The sequence below is a fragment of the Brachyhypopomus gauderio genome, unplaced genomic scaffold (assembly GCF_052324685.1).
Source record: "Brachyhypopomus gauderio isolate BG-103 unplaced genomic scaffold, BGAUD_0.2 sc61, whole genome shotgun sequence".
Taxonomy (NCBI): Eukaryota; Metazoa; Chordata; class Actinopteri; order Gymnotiformes; family Hypopomidae; genus Brachyhypopomus; species Brachyhypopomus gauderio.
The window spans coordinates 295001-315750 of record NW_027506882.1 but is presented as its reverse complement, the minus strand read 5'-3'; the positions used below and the strand labels follow the sequence as shown (position 1 = coordinate 315750).

At 36.6% G+C, this 20750-nt stretch overlaps 3 protein-coding genes across 13 annotated transcripts in view; 2 read left to right on the top strand and 1 right to left on the bottom strand.

Moving 5' to 3' along the window:
- The window catches only part of pisd (phosphatidylserine decarboxylase), a 44051-nt gene extending 32037 nt beyond the window's left edge, over nucleotides 1-12014 (top strand). For 6 of the 9 annotated variants that reach the window (XM_076988256.1, XM_076988257.1, XM_076988253.1 and 3 more), the window contains exons 2-7: nucleotides 2838-3045; nucleotides 4423-4659; nucleotides 5743-5881; nucleotides 7578-7724; nucleotides 8711-8871; nucleotides 9687-12014. In XM_076988256.1, coding sequence (XP_076844371.1) covers nucleotides 2890-3045; nucleotides 4423-4659; nucleotides 5743-5881; nucleotides 7578-7724; nucleotides 8711-8871; nucleotides 9687-9911 — 1065 coding nt within the window. In that variant the 5' untranslated portion in view covers nucleotides 2838-2889 and the 3' untranslated portion in view covers nucleotides 9912-12014. The remainder of the gene's footprint in view (nucleotides 1-2837; nucleotides 3046-4422; nucleotides 4660-5742; nucleotides 5882-7577; nucleotides 7725-8710; nucleotides 8872-9686) is intronic. The other 3 variants (XM_076988254.1, XM_076988252.1, XM_076988251.1) reach the window with 2 other exon arrangements.
- A 6062-nt stretch (nucleotides 12015-18076) lies between these two features.
- The window catches only part of rnf224 (ring finger protein 224), a 2843-nt gene continuing 169 nt past the window's right edge, over nucleotides 18077-20750 (top strand). The window contains exons 1-3 of the mRNA XM_076988343.1: nucleotides 18077-18306; nucleotides 19293-19554; nucleotides 20120-20750. The exon at nucleotides 20120-20750 is cut by the window's right edge and continues 169 nt beyond it. Coding sequence (XP_076844458.1) covers nucleotides 19345-19554; nucleotides 20120-20395 — 486 coding nt within the window. The 5' untranslated portion in view covers nucleotides 18077-18306; nucleotides 19293-19344 and the 3' untranslated portion in view covers nucleotides 20396-20750. The remainder of the gene's footprint in view (nucleotides 18307-19292; nucleotides 19555-20119) is intronic.
- The window catches only part of prpf4 (pre-mRNA splicing tri-snRNP complex factor PRPF4), a 10751-nt gene continuing 10623 nt past the window's right edge, over nucleotides 20623-20750 (bottom strand). For all 3 annotated transcript variants that reach the window (XM_076988340.1, XM_076988339.1, XM_076988341.1), the window contains exon 14: nucleotides 20623-20750. This exon is cut by the window's right edge and continues 461 nt beyond it. The gene's annotated coding sequence lies outside the window, so the exon portion shown is untranslated.

Here is a 20750-nt window from a genome sequence, read left to right as displayed (position 1 = left end):
TCAAGGAGTCTTAGCCCTTTAAGTGACACTGGGGGGCGGAGCATGCGCGTGTCAGGGTTGCATTATCAATAAAGTTTCCCTCCTCGGGATTTTTGGATTAAGCAGTTTCTGCCTCGTTTACAGAACCTGCTTCAATTCATTGTTACTGTTAAAAATGCACTTCCAATAAAGTGAGTATTGGAAAAATTTATTTTCCTACTGAATGTAACTACTAAAGTAACTTGTAATATAACGTAGTTACCTTTACAATCAAGTAATCAATAATGTAACTAAGTTACTTTTAAAAGGAGTAATCAGTAATCGGATTACTTTTCAAGGTAACTAAGCCATCACTGGTAGAGACACTCATGTAATGAGACTGTTGACAGATCCTTTTATTCTATGTTTATAATACATACATAATACAGTTGCTCCCATCATACCATAAATCTGTCAAATAAAAAGGATCAGAATGAACGTGAGAAAGTTACAAAGGTCAATCTTTGAACTGTAGTCTTTGAACTGCTGTCATGGCAGCTGTAGGGTTCCCATTTTTAAATTGATTTTAGGTCTACTACAAGTTATAAGGCTGAGAGAATGTCTACAGTTTACAGTAAGCAGTGGGTTGAGAACATGTTCAAGAGGTTGGGGTAAAACTGTTAATATAATAACACTCATTTATTGCATGACTAAAGTGGAGACCCATTGTACTGTCCTTTCCTTTTTCTTCCTGTTTTCTTGCTCCTAGTCTTAGATATACTCTTCTCTCTCTGATGATTTAGCTGTTGTCTGTTATTTGTGTGTATGTGCGTGTATTTTTGTGTGTGTGTGTGCTTGTGTGTATGTGCGTGTGTGTGTGTATCTTTGTATATCTGTGTGTGTATATGTGTGTTTTCTCAGTGTGTGGGACTTATATGGCTTTGTGCAACCTACATCCAATCTCCAACTCTTGTTAATTTTTTGTTGTGGTATAGTTTAATATTTTGTTGTGGTATAGTTTGTTAATATTTTGTTGTGGTATAGTTTGTTAATATTTTGTTGTGCTATAGTTTGTTAATATTTAGGCAGTCATGGCCTAGCGGTTAGGGAACTGGTCTTGTGACCGGAGGGTCGCAGGTTCAATTCCCAGACCTGAGGCCATGACTGAGGTGTCCCTGAGCAAGGCCCTAACCCTCAATTGCTCACTTGTATAAAAATGAGATAAAAATGTAAGTCGCTCTGGATAAGGGCGTCTGCCAAATGCCATAAATGTAAATGTAATATTTTGTTGTGCTATAGTTTGTTAATATTTTGTTGTGGTATAGTTTGTTAATATTTTGTTGTGGAATAGTTTGTTAATATTTTGTTGTGGTATAGTTTATAGTTTGTTAATATTTTGTTGTGGTATAGTTTGTTAATATTTTGTTGTGGTATAGTTTATAGTTTGTTAATATTTTGTTGTGGTATAGTTTGTTAATATTTTCTTGTGGTATAGTTTATAGTTTGTTAATATTTTGTTGTGGTATAGTTTGTTAATATTTTGTTGTGGTATAGTTTATAGTTTGTTAATATTTTGTTGTGGTATAGTTTGTTAATATTTTGTTGTGGTATAGTTTATAGTTTGTTAATATTTTGTTGTGCTATAGTTTGTTAATATTTTGTTGTGGTATAGTTTATAGTTTGTTAATATTTTGTTGTGGTATAGTTTGTTAATATTTTGTTGTGGTATAGTTTATAGTTTGTTAATATTTTGTTGTGGTATAGTTTGTTAATATTTTGTTGTGGTATAGTTTATAGTTTGTTAATATTTTGTTGTGGTATAGTTTGTTAATATTTTGTTGTGGTATAGTTTATAGTTTGTTATTATTTTGTTGTGGTATAGTTTGTTAATATTTTGTTGTGGTATAGTTTGTTAATATTTTGTTTTGGTATAGTTTGTTAATATTTTGTTGTGCTATAGTTTGTTAATATTTTGTTGTGGTATAGTTTGTTAATATTTTGTTGTGCTATAGTTTGTTAATATTTTGTTGTGCTATAGTTTGTTAATATTTTGTTGTGCTATAGTTTGTTAATATTTTGTTGTGCTATAGTTTGTTAATATTTTGTTGTGGTATAGTTTATAGTTTGTTAATATTTTGTTGTGTATAGTTTGTTAATATTTTGTTGTGGTATAGTTTATAGTTTGTTAATATTTTGTTGTGGTATAGTTTGTTAATATTTTGTTGTGGTATAGTTTATAGTTTGTTAATATTTTGTTGTGGTATAGTTTGTTAATATTTTGTTGTGGTATAGTTTGTTAATATTTTGTTTTGGTATAGTTTGTTAATATTTTGTTGTGCTATAGTTTGTTAATATTTTGTTGTGGTATAGTTTGTTAATATTTTGTTGTGGTATAGTTTAATATTTTGTTGTGCTATAGTTTGTTAATATTTTGTTGTGCTATAGTTTGTTAATATTTTGTTGTGCTATAGTTTGTTAATATTTTGTTGTGGTATAGTTTGTTAATATTTTGTTGTGCTATAGTTTGTTAATATTTTGTTGTGCTATAGTTTGTTAATATTTTGTTGTGCTATAGTTTGTTAATATTTTGTTGTGCTATAGTTTGTTAATATTTTGTTGTGGTATAGTTTGTTAATATTTTGTTGTGCTATAGTTTGTTAATATTTTGTTGTGCTATAGTTTGTTAATATTTTGTTGTGCTATAGTTTGTTAATATTTTGTTGTGCTATAGTTTGTTAATATTTTGTTGTGCTATAGTTTGTTAATATTTTGTTGTGCTATAGTTTGTTAATATTTTGTTGTGCTATAGTTTGTTAATATTTTGTTGTGCTATAGTTTGCACCTTTGGCCTCATTGGCTGTGTCATGCATGTTGTGCAGGTTGCAGTTCCCCCAGTTGGCCTTGCGGCGGCGCCTTGGCCAGCTGAGCTGCATGTCCCGGCCCACCGCCCGCCTGCGCTCATGGCCACTCTCCTTCCTCTACTACATCTTGCCATTTGGAGCACTTAAACCCCTTGCCAAGGTGGGATGGCGGCCCACCAGCAGAGTAAGTCTGGGAGGAACGTCACAAAGCCCAGATCTAAAAAAGGTGTGCATGTGTGTGTGTGCATGTGTGTGTGTGCATGCACACCTACACGTGCAGATGTGTTTACAAGCTCTCAGTATCTAGAGACAGACTCTAAATTTAGTTGACCATTGGATACCGAATAAATAAATATTGGTGCATTGAGCTAGATTTATTGTGAAGTAGTTGTCTACTGATTGATGGACTTATGTTTTGTAAAAATGGAAGCAAATAATGGGGCAGCAACCATTTTGGAGAAAAGTTATCCTTTGCATGCCGAACCAAGACCAGTTCTCCCTGCCTTTATTCTATGCTACACCACCTCGCCAAGCTGATCTCCGAGCTTGGTGAAAAGGGGGCACTGAGGGCAAGAATGGCCAGTGCAGATGGCTGCTTGCGTATGCACTCTCCCCATCCCTGTTTGAAAGGGTCCATTGTTCTGCTGAGGCTGAACTGAGGAATGCTTTGTCTGCCTGGCCACTTCTGCCAGCCAATAAGAACAGTGGGCCATGGATGCTCTAGTAGAGTTGTTCAAACAAAACATCAATCCTGGGTTGCCTCGGATACTGTACCTCAGATCTGAGAAAGCTTATTATTATTCAGTGGTGTGCTCCTGCTGTTTTATAATGTCACTTTAACACCGTTCACTTACATAATAGTCATATACTGTCAGTCTTACAGGAATAAACATGATGTATAAAATTACATGTTACTGCTTCAAGCCTGCTTGTGAATTATAATTTCAGATAAAATATGCATGAGACAGGTAATACTGTCAGTTCAGGTACATTTGAGCTATTATGAAGTACAATTTGACATTTCCTCAATGCCCTAATCCTAATTTAGGTTTTATTCATTGATCCTGAAAAGCACTGCTGATCCAGAGATGGTTATTGCACTTGTGAATGCACAGATCATAAGTGGTGGTGCAAATGTGCTGAACACATTTATAGTGTTTATGCCTATAAATTGTAGCATAGACATGTTTCACAAGACCGTGTCTGGTTGAAAAACTAGGAGCTCCAGTGCACAGTGCTTTTATTTGAGCTGATGGGTTATCCTTTGGTGGAGTTCGTGAAAAATTATCTCTTCTGTGCAGTGAGGTGTGAATCTTTGAAAGGGTAAAAATTGAGAAACTGACATGTAATGTCATTTAACATCCACCCTATACAAGTTGTCATTTCTGAAGTCAATAGAAGTGGTTGTTCCTTGGCAGTATTCTCTTTTCTCTAGGTAACAGTATTCACTGCGAAATTCACACATGCTGACTGATTTTATGCTGTGCATGCCTTCTTGCTCTAAAAAAAACTGATTGGCAACATTTGTTGCATTGTCATATGACCACGGAGTAGTACTGGAACATTTGTGGCCAGTTTCCTAACATTCTCTCTGCTGGTCTAGGTTACCATTTATAAATCCATACCTACAAGACTACTGTCCAGAGCTTGGGGCCGGTTAAACCAGGTGGACCTTCCAACCTGGTTAAGGAAGCCCATCTATAGCCTGTATATATGGACGTTTGGCGTGAACATGAAGGAGGCTGCTGTGGAGGACCTGCAGCATTACAGGAACCTGGGAGAGTTCTTCAGACGCAAGCTCAAACCACAAGCCCGTCCAGTGTGTGACTCCCACTGTGTGGTAGGTGGGCCTGTGTGTGTGTGTGTGTCCACTCAAATATAGTGAGTACATTAACGCATTCAATGAAATCTGCGGGCTCTGCACTACCCTCTGGTGGATTATAGAGTTCAGGCATTTTATGATTTTATATTTTAGAATATGCATTACTGCCTTGTACTGTTATCTCAGATTATGTTTATGATTTTATATTTTAGAATATGCATTACTGCCTTGTACTGTTATCTCAGATTATGATTATGAGTTTATATTTTAGAATATGCATTACTGCCTTGTACTGTTATCTCAGATTATGATTGAGTTTATATTTTAGAATATGCATTACTGCCTTGTACTGTTATCTCAGATTATGATTATGATTTTATATTTTAGAATATTTACTGCCTTGTACTGTTGTCTCAGATTATGATTATGATTTTACATTTTAGAATATGCATTACTGCCTTGTACTGTTATCTCAGATTATGTTTGATTTTATATTTTAAAATATGCATCACTGCCTTGTACTGTTATCTCAGATTATGATTATGATTTTATATTTTAGAATATGCATCACTGCCTTGTACTGTTGTCTCAGATTATGATTATGATTTTATATTTCAGAATATCCTTATACTGTTGTCTCAGATTATGATTATGATTTTATATTTTAGAATATTCTTGTACTGTTGTCTCAGATTATGATTATGATTTTATATTTTAGAATATTCTTGTACTGTTGTCTCAGATTATGATTATGATTTTATATTTTAGAATATCCTTGTACTGTTGTCTCAGATTATGATTATGATTTTATATTTTAGAATATCCTTGTACTGTTGTCTCAGATTATGATTATGATTTTATATTTTAGAATATTCTTGTACTGTTGTCTCAGATTATGATTATGATTTTATATTTTAGAATATGCATCACTGCCTTGTACTGTTGTCTCAGATTATGATTATGATTTTATATTTTAGAATATTATTGTACTGTTGTCTCAGATTATGATTATGATTTTATATTTTAGAATATTCTTGTACTGTTGTCTCAGATTATGATTATGATTTTATATTTTAGAATATTCTTGTACTGTTGTCTCAGATTAGCCCAGCAGATGGAAAGATTCTACACTTTGGCCGAGTAAGAAACTGTGAGGTGGAGCAGGTGAAAGGGGTCACCTACTCTCTGGAGACGTTTCTTGGCCCATTCACATGGGCAGAGAGCATAGCCATCAACAGAAGTGAGTCCTTTCATCACGCCTTAGCACAAATATCATACAGACAGGCTTTGGTTGCATTTTAGTTTGAACCTTTTCCATGTTCATTTACTTGTATTTCTTGTATATACTGGTTAGTATGCTCTGATGTGTGCTGTATTTTAACACCCCTATTTGTGGTATATACAGTTGCAATCAGAAATATTCAACCCCCTTACCTCCAAAGACATTATAGAGATGTGGATGAAAGCCAATGACAATAAATGACAAAAAAAACTCATTAAACAACAAACAGCATTTATTAATACATATTTGAGTTATTTTGACAACAGAAGTTGACTTTGAAGTTCAAATGAAAAATGTAACTCTGTACACATGTGCATGTCCACTATTATTCAACCACCTGCTTCAATACTTTGTGGAGCATCCTTTAGCTTTTATAACTTCCAACAAACGTTTTTGGTAAGTACTAACAAGCTTCTTACACCTCTCAATTGGAATCTTGGCCCATTCTTCACGTGCAAAAGCCTCTAGTTCAGTGATGTTTGATGGCTTCCGTGCTGCAACTGCCTTCTTTAAATCCCAAAGATTTTCAATCGGGTTTAGATCTGGGGACTGAGAAGGCCACTCCAGGACATTCCATGATCTTTTTCTCAACCAAGTTTTGGTTGACTTGGAGGTGTGCTTGGGATCATTGTCTTGCTGGAAGGTACAATGATTGCCAAGGTTTAATTTGTCAGAAAAACAGCCCCACATCATCAATGACCCACCTCCATGCTTGACTGTGGGGATGGTATTCTTCTGGTCATAAGCCTGGCCTTTCGCACTCCAGACATACCGTTGGTCCATATGTCCAAACAGTTCCAGTTTTGTTTCATCAGTCCATAGAACTGTCTCCCAAAACTCTGTAGCCTTATCCATATTCCTCCTGGCATATTCTAGTCGACTTTTGATGTTCCTTGTGGTTAAGAGTGGAGTGCGTCTTGGAGTCCGGTCATAAAGTCCTCTTTTATTCAGCGCACGTCTTATAGTTGCTACTGAAGCACTTGTTCCAGCCTTCATCAGGTCATTCTGTAGGTGTCTTGCACTCACACGGGGGTTTTTCTTAGTTGTCCTGACTAAGTTGCTAAGGGCCCTTGATGAAACTTTGGGCTTTCTTCCATGGCCAGGCAGGTTTGCATCTGTTCCATAAGTTTTAAACTTCCTTATAATGCTCCCAATAGTGTCTCTTGGGATGTTATATTTTTTGGAAATCTTCTTATATCCAAGGCCCTTTAGGTGCGATGAAATAATCTCTCTCAGCTTTTGTGGAAGCTCCTTTGTCTTTCCCATGATTGCTCACCTTGAATTCCTTCATGGGTGGGGTTTATATATGCATCACAGCTGAAGCACATGAAGGATCATTATAGAGTTCTCAAAGGCTTAGTTATGTTTCAACTCCACTTTAGTCCATAAAACTTGTCAGAAAGCTTTAAAAACAACAATATTATATAGGGGTTGAATAATTGTGACATGGCTATCTTAACAAAATATACTGTTACACACAAATACTATATCATGCATTTTCTGTTCTGATTTTATGTATCACTCAACTCATAAAGAAGTAATCCAAAGCAGAATCTTGCTACTTGAAAAAACATATATTGATAAATCCTTAAAATCTTTGGGGGGGTTGAATAATTTTGCCTGTATGTGTTTGTGCATGTGTTTTGTTGGGTAGATGAGGACCACAGCTCCTTCCAGGACCTTTTGGTGACAAAGGAGGAAAATGAACTGTTCCACTGTGTGGTGTATCTTGCTCCAGGAGACTATCACTGCTTCCACTCACCTACTGACTGGAGAATTGCACACAGACGCCATTTCCCAGGTATGCAAAGAGATTTAGTCCTTTCCTGCTCTCTCCCACCTTCCTCTGAACTCCAAGTTTTGTAAGATTTTAAAAGGAAGTTTAAAAGGAACTGTGGAGGTACCATTGATATAAGCATAGATTATTTTTCAGATGTTGGGGTTTAGACAGGGAATTCATGGCTGTGGATTCTAAACTTGCCATATGATTGCAGTCTTAAAGTAAGTACATGAATGTTAAGGTTGATCATTTAGAATAAAAAATAGCATTAATATTTGTATTTATTTTCTTGTACTATTGCAAGAGTTCTATTCTATACACTAAAGTACTTACTGTTTTTTTAATGTTCTTACAGTACATATCTGTAAGCTGTGATATTATGGTTAGCTGTCCTTAACAAGTAGAATTGTTTTCTTCCATAGCACATCACTTCCTATCACCTCATGGGAATCTCTCAGTATTAGATGGACTTTTAAGGGGACAAGCACAGGCACATTCAGCACTACATTCAAAAACTGGAATGGGTTGGGGAGAAACACAGGGATAGACACAGACACAGGGACAAACAAAAGGGGACTACCGGAACCCCACAGGGGCGATAGTCCCAGGAATGCAGGTGTGGGCATAGGTCCCTTAGGTGCTGTGGACTTTGCTGGAGGGGCTCAGGGCCCGTGTGCATTTACAGCCCCCTAGTGTTCACTAGTGTGTATATGTGTGGTCTGACAGAATGAATGGGTCAAATGCAGAGGACAAATTCCGATTTGATAAAAATCACAATTGGAAAATTGGGGGGGGGGGCGGGGGGGAATAACAGAGATTAACTATTATTCATGTATTATCTGGTTGTAACTTATACATCATACTGTAAAGGATGATGGTAGTTTATATATTACAACAGTTAGTGAGTGATAAAAGTTTGTGTATTTGTGTGTGTGTGTGTGTGTGTGTGTGTGTGTGTGTGTGTGTGTGTGTGTGTGTGTGTGTGTGTGTTTGTTTGTTTGTTTTAGGCTCTCTGATGTCAGTGAACCCAGGTGTAGCACGGTGGATTAAAGAGCTTTTCTGTCATAATGAGCGAGTGGTGTTGAGTGGAGAATGGGCACACGGCTTCTTTTCACTAACCGCTGTCGGAGCAACTAATGTCGGATCCATCCGGATCTACTTTGACAAGGTCAGATGTCAGTTCTCTTTGTCTCTCTTTCTCAGTATCCCTTTTCAGTACGTTTCTCACTTTTCTGGTCAACTTTGTTAATGACATACTGACATTACAGTTGTCCTTTATTTCCAGCTGATGTTACTGTTAAACCCATTTTACCAATCATTCACAGGTTTTCATGTTAAAAATTATGCATGGACACATGACACTTGGACTTTATGATGTCTTCAGATATTTCTAAAGACACTGAAGTTACTACTTTCTACAGATGAAGTTACTAGATGTGTATAAAGTGGTTCTTGAGAATCTATATAATAAGCTTCGGGGGCTATATTAAAGTGATTGTGAATAAGTTCACAGGCAAGTCCACACAAGTGACTATTAAACAAAAAGGGGGATGACTTTTTGTATTTCTCTGTGTCACTGGAATCTGCTGTTAATCTCAGTGAAGAATTAATTAGTCTCTTAGCAGGAGGCAGGGAATTCTATTGACTTGCCAGTGTTGCCTAATAATGTGAGACAGTAAATGAAATCAAGTCAAGTAAATGTTGGCAAATATGTATTGTCAGTTTTCTGACCAGGTTAGCACTCATTTTGTGATTAGCTGTTATGGTTTCCCCCTCACTGATGGAGAAGAACTCAACTATCTCACAGTGAGGACTTGGAAGTATTATGCGCTCCCAATCAAATGCATTAAATCTGTCTTGGCGACAAACAAAAGAGAGCAAACCAAAAACAGATAAGCACTTGTTTTGATCTGTTCTGGATTTGGTAACTCACAATACTCAAAACATTCCAATAGTGTATTAACAATCTCCTTCCCTCTTTAGGAGCTGCATACAAACAACCCACGCTACAATAAAGGTTCATTCAATGACTTGAGTTATGTATCTAACAATAACCGAGAGGGCATGTGCATGCGTAAGGGTGAGCACCTGGGCGAGTTCAACCTGGGCTCCACCATCGTGCTGCTCTTTGAAGCTCCGCGGGACTTCACTTTCAGCCTCACAGCAGGTCAGAAGATTCACTTTGGTGAACCTCTCGGCAGTATGTGATGGCAGGACACAGGAGAGCGGATCTTCTCCATGCATACACAATTATGTGTGGAAACGTGGGCGGAGCCTCACGGTGAACTCCAAGGAGAGTGGTTTGATTTGTACTCACACACATCACTGGTGTTGCATTGCCTTTATAGTTCTCCCGTTTACATAGGACAGACATTTTCTTTCTTTTTTTAATCATTAAAGTATCTTTTAAAATGCTAAACCATTAACACATTTGTGACAGAATGTCCATTTTTTTCTGTTACATTTTTTTGAAATTTGTCATTTTGTTGTTTTGTTTATTAATGTCTTTTGTTAGAAGTCATATTTTTATTAGAAAGGATTTTCGGAAGTTCATCTCATAAGCATAGGCACATATTTCTACACAGCTAAAATTCTAAACTTTTGCTCAGTCTGTTGCATGCAGTCTAGAATCCCAGATTAATTAAAAACGTGCATTTTTCTCTCTTTCATAATGATCTGTTCTGCTTTTACTATATTTCTCTGTGAAGAAATCAGTCATCAAGATATTAGTATTACAGACCAATCTATTAGTGCTCCAGAAATATCTGCAAACATCACTGCCCCTCATTTGCTTTACAAAGTTATATTGCACAGTAATGCAATATTACACACAAACTCTAATATCTATGTGGAGTTGGTTGTTTTTGTTTTGTTTTGTTTTTTTGTTCCACCTTGTTTATGCCCTCATGTAAAGCCATGAACTCAAGGTTTATCAAAGGACTGAACAGCTTTGGAGATATACAGCTTCTAACAGGCTTATGATGCCACCTGAGGTATTGTCCTTTCAGAACTTCCCTCTGTAGTCCTCCAGTCATTGAAGGAGATTTGCTGTGCAGAAAGCTATCCCCTTCCACCCATTACCTCTTTTTCTTTCGTGCCAAAAAAGTCAGTATATATTTTTGGTACTTTTTTGGCTCTTGTCTCAATTTGCTTGTTTTATGTTTGGTGTGAATTAAAAGTTTTTGCTTTTGAATGTCTACAACTTGAAAATAACTGACTTGTAGTGTTCCGGTACTGTTAAGGTTGTCAAACTGGTGGCAAGGAGCAAAATAATCCACTTCCACTCTCTGACATTATATGCTTCCTCTCCACTGACCATGCAGCAAATGAGGTAAAAAATAAGAACTATGCTTCACAATCGGTGTACATCATTCTTAGGGTGTTGGTTCATGTTTTGGGGGCAGGTGGGTGGTGTGGGAGTGTTTGGACCCATGGTAAATTAGCATGTAAATCATAAGGTACTTTAATTATTCCGTTAATTTAACTGCATAGATTTTAACACATTCCACAGTTGCAAAAACAATTGTAATAAATTTTTGATTTTTCTTAAGTGTTGTCTTGCAGTTGTCTGGAAAATCACAACACATATTTAATATTTCTATAAAATTATAAACACTAGGAAGTACAGTAGAAGTACAATAGAACAACTAAAATGTTAGAATAAATTATCTTTAGTGGCTACGTATTTGAGAGACAAGGTTTAATCTAGATCTGAGAAACTTGAGTTTTGACAAAAACAATTATGTACACATTTAAGTTTGCAGTTAGCTGGTATGTGTTGTGGGATTGGCTCACACGATTACATCAATTCTTAAACTATGAAACGTAAGCTTTGCTTTCAAATACAGCCAACAAAAGAGCCTTTTCAATGATACTGAAAAAGGTAGACTGCCCCTTTTTAAGTTCAGTTAATCCAGCTCTCAGGACAATGCTAGCATGTAGGTTAGAACCTGAGTCATAGGTTTAGAGTAAGTCATAGTCAAAACCAGCCAGACTAGACTTTATGCACTACTCTGCATTTTATTCCAGGAAATGCAGCAAATGCGTCTCCCTTTCTGTGTGTCGCCAAGGCCCTGTGCTCCAAACCGGTTCCCCTGCTTATACCTGTACCTGTTTAACTTAACTTCCCCCATGTAAAGAACTCAGGGACTGAGCAAGAAAACTGCATAATGTAGAATCATTTAACTGACATCAACCAACCCACAGATCCTGGGCCCATATAATCTAATCATCTAGTATCTATCAATCATAATCTGTGAATGAATGGCAAAAAGTTCTCCTAGGTCAGCATTCTTACACATTTGATATATGCGGGCACAAACAAAAAAAAATTAAAAGTACTACTTTTTAATAAGAGCAGTTGCTGCCATGGACAATGTTAAATGTTGAAAGACGTAAACCTTTCAGCTGCTGCATTATACCAAACTACCTGTATTTTTAATGACTTATTAAATGATTTTATGACAAAATGTCTACTGCTAATTTTTCTATTGTGTCTATTACTAAATAATAAATTATGACCACATATTCCAAGTTCTTTTTTTCTCTTGAAAGTTGTTGATAGTCAATGGCCAGTTGATTCCATGCTAAATTTTTCTTCTTTTCACAAGAGCCTGTTTTTCCTGAAACGGTTGACTCATGACAGCAATACGGGTCTGTTGCATAATTCCTGTACGAATATGTGGATAGCCTTGACAATCCTTATATTCAGTAAAAAGCATTGATGGGTTGCCTTTAATATGCATCAATGACAAAGCTCAGGAAAAGCAAGTGGGGAAACACCCATGAATACCTGTAAAGCAAGTCAGTGTTGATGAGACCCAGAAAATGTACTCCTGTTCAGACTTCATTAACTTGTCTGTCTTTCTGGGTGTGGTCGAACTGAAACTTGGCTCTAAGGACCTCACCTATACACGATTCAATGTCTGAAGTCTTCATAGAGCATGAACAGTGGACCTCAGTCCTTAGGGCCCTGAGCTATCACACCAATCTGAAACCAGAACACCTTGAAAGAACAACAAGGTGGCAACAAAACAAATGAAAGGGTGCAATTACCTAGACATCACAGATGCCATAATGTTCATCACTCGCACAATACCAGTACAAATTGTACTAAGCCCAAACAGATACAGCAGTCAAAAAGTTAAATGAAAAGTCATGGCAAATTTATATGGTAAAGTAGGAACACTGCTAAATATACCATCAGTAAATATCTTATATAGAAAGTTCAATAATAAAAGCACAAGACAAAGCAGCCTGTAAAGTTCAGTCTTTAGGGGATTCTGACAAATATATATAACCTTCACACAACTTCTCATAAAGTGTCCAGTCAGTATAACCTTTTGGCTGCCAAAAGTTCATTCAATGAGAACCAGGTTGAGCTGCTCTAGCAGACAATTCATAATATAATTAAGTTTGTCACTGCGATCCCAAGGTCCTACACCTGCCTCACTTTTTCCTTCGGCAGCGGCAGAAGCAGGTATAGCAGCAGCCCACTTGCTCTGCATCCTCCTTCACCATGTAGGTGCCATGGCTGTTATATGAAGGGGGATTCTGGTTGCCGTCTCTGACTTCCCCATAGACAGGCACACCAGATGAGGTCATCTCTCCCTGGGATTTAAGATTTCCATAGGGGTTCTGGGCAGAGTTATTGTTGTAGGAGCTCTCAAGGGTCATCGGGTTAATAATGATTGTGCTGGACTCAATATAAGGACGAAGCTTGGCACGAGGAATGGAAACATCGCCATAGGGGTTGTCCAAAGAAAGATTCATGTTGTGGCACAGTGGGTCAAGCTTGTCAGTCAAAAAACAATCAAGGGGTTATTTTAATTTCCTTGGACATAGAAGATAATCTCTGCTAGTTAGGCATGGAGCTTTAGTATGGACATTGATACTATCCGTTGTGATTTTCCTGAGTGAGTTGAAGTCTGTGAAAAGAAATTAAGGTATGAGTGCATATATTTCCTAAATCAATAAATCAAGTATCGAATGTATACTGAGACAATGTAATGAACTAGAACGCAAATATCATATCATATTTTAACATAATATAATTGTCATGATTTGAACTTTATTATGTAGGAGCTAGAACAGTGTTGAATGTATCCCTTACAAACTCACCTAACCTACCAGGTGTCATCTGTTGGAGAAATATATGTTCCTCTATTTCTTTATCATTGATCTCTGTTCTATCCTTTCCATGTAACAAATATAAACATTCCATGACTTACCCCTTAACCAGGACGATTACATTAAACTTCAACCAAGTTTATTCTCAACAAATTTCCATTAAACAATTTTTCAATGTTAATGTTTTGTACTATATTAAAATGATACATATTTTGAAGTAATATGCTGAAATTAACAGACCTATAAATGCAGAGGCACTAGACAAATAAGTTAATAAGTTCTTACCTGTGGAGATATGATTGTTCTGTAGAAAGAAACTCAACTGTGTGTATCCCTTCCTGAAGCTTTTTCTATCACAACTGAATGGTCAAAGTTATGGAGAGGCAGATGTGTGTACAAAAATTGAGTTCTTTTCGAGCCTGACGGGGAGCTTTTGTGTAACTCCGCCCTTGAATGATCACGCTGCTCTGATGAGTTTGTGTTGTGTGGGACACAAGTGGGGAGTTGGCTCAGGAATGTTTCTTCCTGGCTTTCAGAGCAACGTGTTTTTCATGACAGCTGACCACAATGTGTATTATCTTACTGAATTAAAGGTTTCTTTTAATTTAACTTCTTGAATTAAGGGTTTATTTTAAAAACAAACAAAAAAGTTGATTATTCAGAGTCTATCAATTCAAAATGATGAATGTTTTAAAACGAATAGATTTATCTTAAATGCATGACATATTCTTAAGGTTCTGGGAATTATCTTGCAGCTGAGAGAAACACTTGGTAGGCTTTTTGTTAATCATTAAGCATGTCTTTCATTATTTAAATTTGGAAGTTGCATACTGAAAACCTTTTGCCTGATTTCTGTGTGCACAGTGTGTATGTTTAACCACATTCCTCACAACCGGATGTAAAACAGAAATTCGACATGAAAGGCTATTGTATGGAATAATGTTTGCTTTCTGCTCCACCTGAAACTACCACGCCTGCACCAATTTGGGCTTTGACTTTTCATGTCACAGCTATGAAATGTGCAGTTGTATATTCCTTTTAATTCTGTATACTGTTCTTTACATTTTAACAACAAATAAAAAGTATTTTAATGAAGTTACATGGACATGACCAAACAAAATCCTCAAAATCTAGGAGGCTACACTATCTAATCAGATCTTGTTTAAGTCAAATTTGCTACAACATATAGAATGCTTACGTTGCTGTTTGTTGCTATTTGGTAAAAGTTTAATTCATAACATGACTAGCGGATGGATGTAATCTCGCTGGTATTTTAATAGGCACTCAATCATTACTAGGAAGAGCGTTTTTAGAGTATTCCTTTAAATGCTATCTGCGCTTTATAATGTGTTTACCATGTACACAATGACATCGTGTTTGAGATAACGTACCACAAATTATTTGTTTTTGTTGATGGAATGACAGCATGTGTCAGGCAGCAGAATGACGCAGCATCTTGTGAATGCATGCATACTGGTTCTAATACATTCCTGTAGAGCTTTGAAATACACACAGAGTGGGAGTGCAGCTAGAACATTGTTTACTGAGTGGAGTATTGTGCAGTGTTAGTGAGGACAAGTTGGTTTGAAATGTATTGTTATTGTTTTGGCCCAAGGTGTTTTATGTACAGGTGTTTTAAGGAAGAAAATCTACTTGTGGGAAAATCATTTCAACCTCTGTGAGAAAATGGCAGGTAGAAATGGCCTTACCTAAGCCTCTATTTCACTATGCAGTTACATGAAATAATACACACACACACACAGAGTCAAAAGATACTGGATGAACTTAACAGAATTGCAATGAGGCAGAAACTGGGCTCCCTATTCCTTCTGTGTGTATATGTACTTTTTTTCTAATGAAAATGCACACAGACTTAAAAGGGCTGGCAAGGCCTTTCAAACCAAAGGCAGTCATGGCAACAGTAACATGGGCAAATATAAATAGGAAGGAACAATGAAAGGTTAAGTGCTTCAGCTGAATGGTCAGTGGGCAGTGTGTGTGTGTGATTTGTATTTATATATATATACTTCATGAGATGGATAGCATATAAACTCCTTTCATAATCTTTTTTACTGTTTTCTTTTGAAAACTTAAAACTCAGCTCAATTGAAAATAAGATAAACAGCAATACATTTTAAAAGTATACATTTGTAAGAATGGTCTACACATGAATAAGTCACATCATGCGTGCTAAGGGTGTGGACACCGTTTCAAATGTTGTGGTGGTCATATTCACAGTAATTTACACATTTGACTGGCTGCTAAGATGTTTGAACCGCACTTACTGACTGAAACAGGAAGACAAGCTGCATTTCATACTGGGGTTCTCATGTCCTTCTCTTTGAGTCTCAATACCCCACAGAGTTTGAGAGAGAACACAATTCACTCACATGTGAATGTTTTCCAGGAGAAGCTAAGTAATCACTGGAGCACTGCTGAAGCAGATCTTCTTGTCTTTTCGCTCTCATTAATTTATCTTCCTTGTAGTGAAAAAAGCAGATAGTTGGTGAAATGAAATGAAATATGCATACATATTCAAACATATTTGAAAATGCAGACGTACTGTAGATATACTGACTAATGATCTCTTTCCTTTTCTTTCTCTTCTTATAAATTGTTGTTGTTGTCATGGTGACTGGTGTCGGCCAGAGGAGGATGGGTTCCCCCCCTGAGTCTTGGTTCCTCTCAAGGTTTCTTCCTCATGCAAAAAACTAGGGAGTTTTTCCTTGCCACTGTTGCCTTTGGCTTGCTCACTGGGGGCTAGGACTCGGCACTTGTAAAGCTGTTTTGTGACAACAACTGTTGTAAAAAGCGCTATATAAATAAAATTTGATTGATTGATTGATGATGTCGTTATTGCATTTATTGAAGAAGAGATGTGATCATTCTGGCTAGACTTAAGTCAATAGATTTTACAGAACATTGCTTTTGCCTTTTTACATAGCATTAATAAAGCAAGCAAATGTAAAGAGCAAGCAAATACCTTAAATTCCTGGGATTTCACCATTATTTAATCACTAATGGATTTGTACGCTACCTCTGCTTCCATCTAGTGGTTAAATCTCATGAATTACTACAACAAAAACATTCTCTCACACAGAAGGTTGACTTTATTTCTACTCATGAACATATATTGTGAAATTTCCTTTAAAACATATTTAACAGAGAAACTGAAATAATGAGCATGATTTAGGAACTTGTTTTCAGTATATAACTTTACAAACTATCACTCCAAGCTATTTAGGAAGTTTACCAAAATAGTAATTAAGAATCCTTTGGCTTGACAGAGTTATGCTATTTTAAGATCTGTGTGATTAAATACTGGCAAAGGCACACATACACACCGCATAGAAACACTAAGCCATCTAAGAACTACACTGTTGACAATGGATTCCAAAATGATGCTAAACTTCGAGATACCAAACTAGATCAATTGCAGGGCTGTATACGTTTCTTCACCAACTACACATTTTAGGCTGATCTATATTAGCTATTATGTTGTAATGGACAAACCATATCCTCACTGGAGGAATGATAAAAGCCCCTGGTCCCATTTGGCAGGGCCACACTGATGACAGGCTCTTTTTGGTTGACTTAGCTCAGGTTTCAGGGCCTCTGTTGTGTCTGTAAAGTGATACGTCTTTCATCTTTGCTGTTCTCCCATAGCAAACTGATCTGCAATCAGATCTCTACATACATTTTCTACTTTCAAGCATAATGATGACAAATATTAAAAGTGACCCCAGCACAGTTAATAATGGAGCTAACATCAGCCTCCTCACTGCTGAAATATAAGATGGTCTTGCTTTTCACTTGCTTAGAGAACTAGCACATTGGGTATACAGGAATGTGTTTCACCCTTGACAGTTGATATTAAGATAGTGTTTTGGGGTGCACTACTGATTAGGTGCATATGAGTGGAAATTATAGACCCATACTTTATTTTTCACCAAGTACACAAGTAGGAGGTTTAAAAAATGTAACAAAGCCATTAAACCTTCATACTTTATATGGGAGCAGTGAAAAACAGTACTAGTGACTTCAAACAAAAGTAATTCTGTACTAACCAAACAACCTCAAGCACAACCTCAAGGGGGGGGGGGGGGGGGGGGGGGGGGGCTGGTTGGGGCCAGGTTATAAATATTATAACAGCCAGGTTATAAATATTAAAGACTGGAAAAGCACACATCATTTGTTCTCTAGTCAAGACAGTGTTGTGGTTTGGAAAGAAACAGTGGTAACAAGGCAGAACCTGTGTGCTGTGAGACATAGTAAGGTTAACATCAAAGAGACTGTGTTTGAGAGTGTAGATAGGTGTTCATCAAGCTGGCAAAGAACATGATTGGGAACTTAGAAGAAATTAAGATACTACAGTTCACATATGAATTTGGCCAGCTGTCTGAGCTGACATGGATGGCACCATGACAGTACAATCATCACTGAAACTTCAAAGATCTACCAGCAATTCTGAGTGGTAAGACAAAAGGCTATGTTTGTTCAAAGTTCTCCTTCAGTACCCTGAATAATTCTGTTTATGAAATTAGGGGTGGTAGAGCAAGACAACAATAACTGCCAGTAGCAATAACCTGAAGAATTGGGGCATATCAGAATAATAGCTGAAACAATATATCTACTAGGACTTCATATAATAATATATATATATATATATACATATATATATATATATATATATATATATATATATATATATATATATATATATATATATATATATCTACTAGGACTTCATTGTGTATGTAGTTCTCCATATACAAATCAGAAAATGTTCAAGGATTCAAATGATTCTATTTAGTATAAATAGAGAGGAAGCTGATTACTAAAGAACAAATATATAACAAGTCTATGTTCCATTACAATAAATTGAGTTTTGTTTCTTATGATGGCTTAGAATTCAACATTGTATGCATTTATGTATTATGATGGTCGTAATATACCATTTTGTGCAATTGTACTTCATAATGCAATGTGAGGTTGTTGTTATGTTTATGGACAACCCTAACTCTATTCAGATGAACATCCAGTGACTCTCAACATGTTCTCGCATGTGTCTTCTCACTACATCAGACCAGATCTTGTAAACAGACACTATGGATTTAGCTTCCAGGCTCCTGTTTAGCCGACCAAACATGTTATTCATCAATTTACAGGATTGGGTGAAAGTATACAATGAGTCAATTTTTCATGCCAATCACATATTTTGAGAATTTTGTTTAGATTCACAATGAATATTGATCCAAAATGGGTCTAAATATAACTGAATTAATGGAGCATTCCACCCTAAATCCACGTAATAGTATATGATACAATACTATGCAGACAAACTGTCTTGTCTGCTTCATAACTGATTCACTAATACAGTGTGCCTAGTACTAGGCACTCTTCCAAGCTATTGCCATAATGCATTTCAATATATTTAATATGTTTTGTATGTGCTTTCAGTGGTAACTCCAACAAATCTGCCTAGGTGAATGACGGGAACTCTTTCAGAAGGATGACAGAAAATGTGATCCCAGTGTCAGAGCCATCAGCTGTGGCTGTTGAGGACGTGACAGCTCAGCCCTCCAGGGACAGTCGAAAGCTGGACTGCATTATCTGTTACAATGCCTACAATCTGGGAGAGAGGATCCCACGCAAACTTTACTGTGGCCACACGTTCTGTCTGGCTTGCCTGAGGCGACTGGATACGGTCATCAATGAGCAGGTAGGGCGCATACATTAGCATATTTACCCAAAAATAATGATGTTTCATTAATCAGGAAAAAAACTGTTGGCCATGGCAATGGGGCTGGCCTGACTCATCTGAGTATCTTATTATAAATCCAAAATGTTCTCCAGAAGTACGAAAGGTAAAGAATAACAAAATATTCAATTATCACCCCAAACTTGTTCTCAATATGAGCGAGAATTTCTTCTTCACTTTTTGTAAATTTGTTTCTATAAAATAAAATTACAAAACCCATATACTCAAAAATACTAAATGTGTTACTGGTTTTAACACACATATTTAACTGATTCAGAGGTACAATTAACTCAACACATTTGCATTGTGTTGTGTTTAAGAATCATTTCACTCTACAGCAAATTATATCGTCATCATTGAAGAAAACGATTTTTTCTGGCACATTTTGGATAACCTTTATTAAAAGCTTACACTAGAGCAACAAATGTAATTGAAAGCAAAAAAGATAAATAAAAAATGCTAAACCATTAGACAAAATGTGGAAGGTGTATTTTAAAGTGGTTATTGTTTGGTCTTTCCACTCTAGTTGTGGATCCCTTGTCCACAGTGCCGGCAAAATACCCCTTTACCCCGAGGGGGGGCCGTCGCACTGGACCTGGACCTGGCTGCCTTTGTTGGTGTAAAAGCAAATATGGAGAACCAGCGAAGCAGCACTCAGAAAGCTACACTAGATTTCAAGCCCTCTTTTGTTAAGCAGCCAATCATAGATCAACCTCCTGCCTGGGCCAATATGACACTAGCAGAGCGCCGCTTCCACAGACTGCCCTGCTGTAGACGGTGCTTTCTCTGCTGCTGCTGGTAGACCCACTACAACACTCTACACTCTCATTTAATCAACATAAGTCTAAAACTATGTCTAAAAGAAGTCTATGAAAAAGTACATTATTGATACGACAGTAATGTGTGCAGTAATTGTGTACAACCTCCTAAGTGCTAAAATGTTATATGACAGGAAAGTGCTGTTTTTCCACCTTCTAATGTATACCGTAATGACATATTTAGATGAAAACATGAAAGTGAGGAAGCAGATCACATTTAAAGATTTCATTGAAAAGACATGAAATGAACAAACTCAAGGACAAAATCAATATACAGGTAGACACAGAAATCCCATTTTCACTGTAAAGTTTTCTCTATTGTGTGGGAATGTATATATA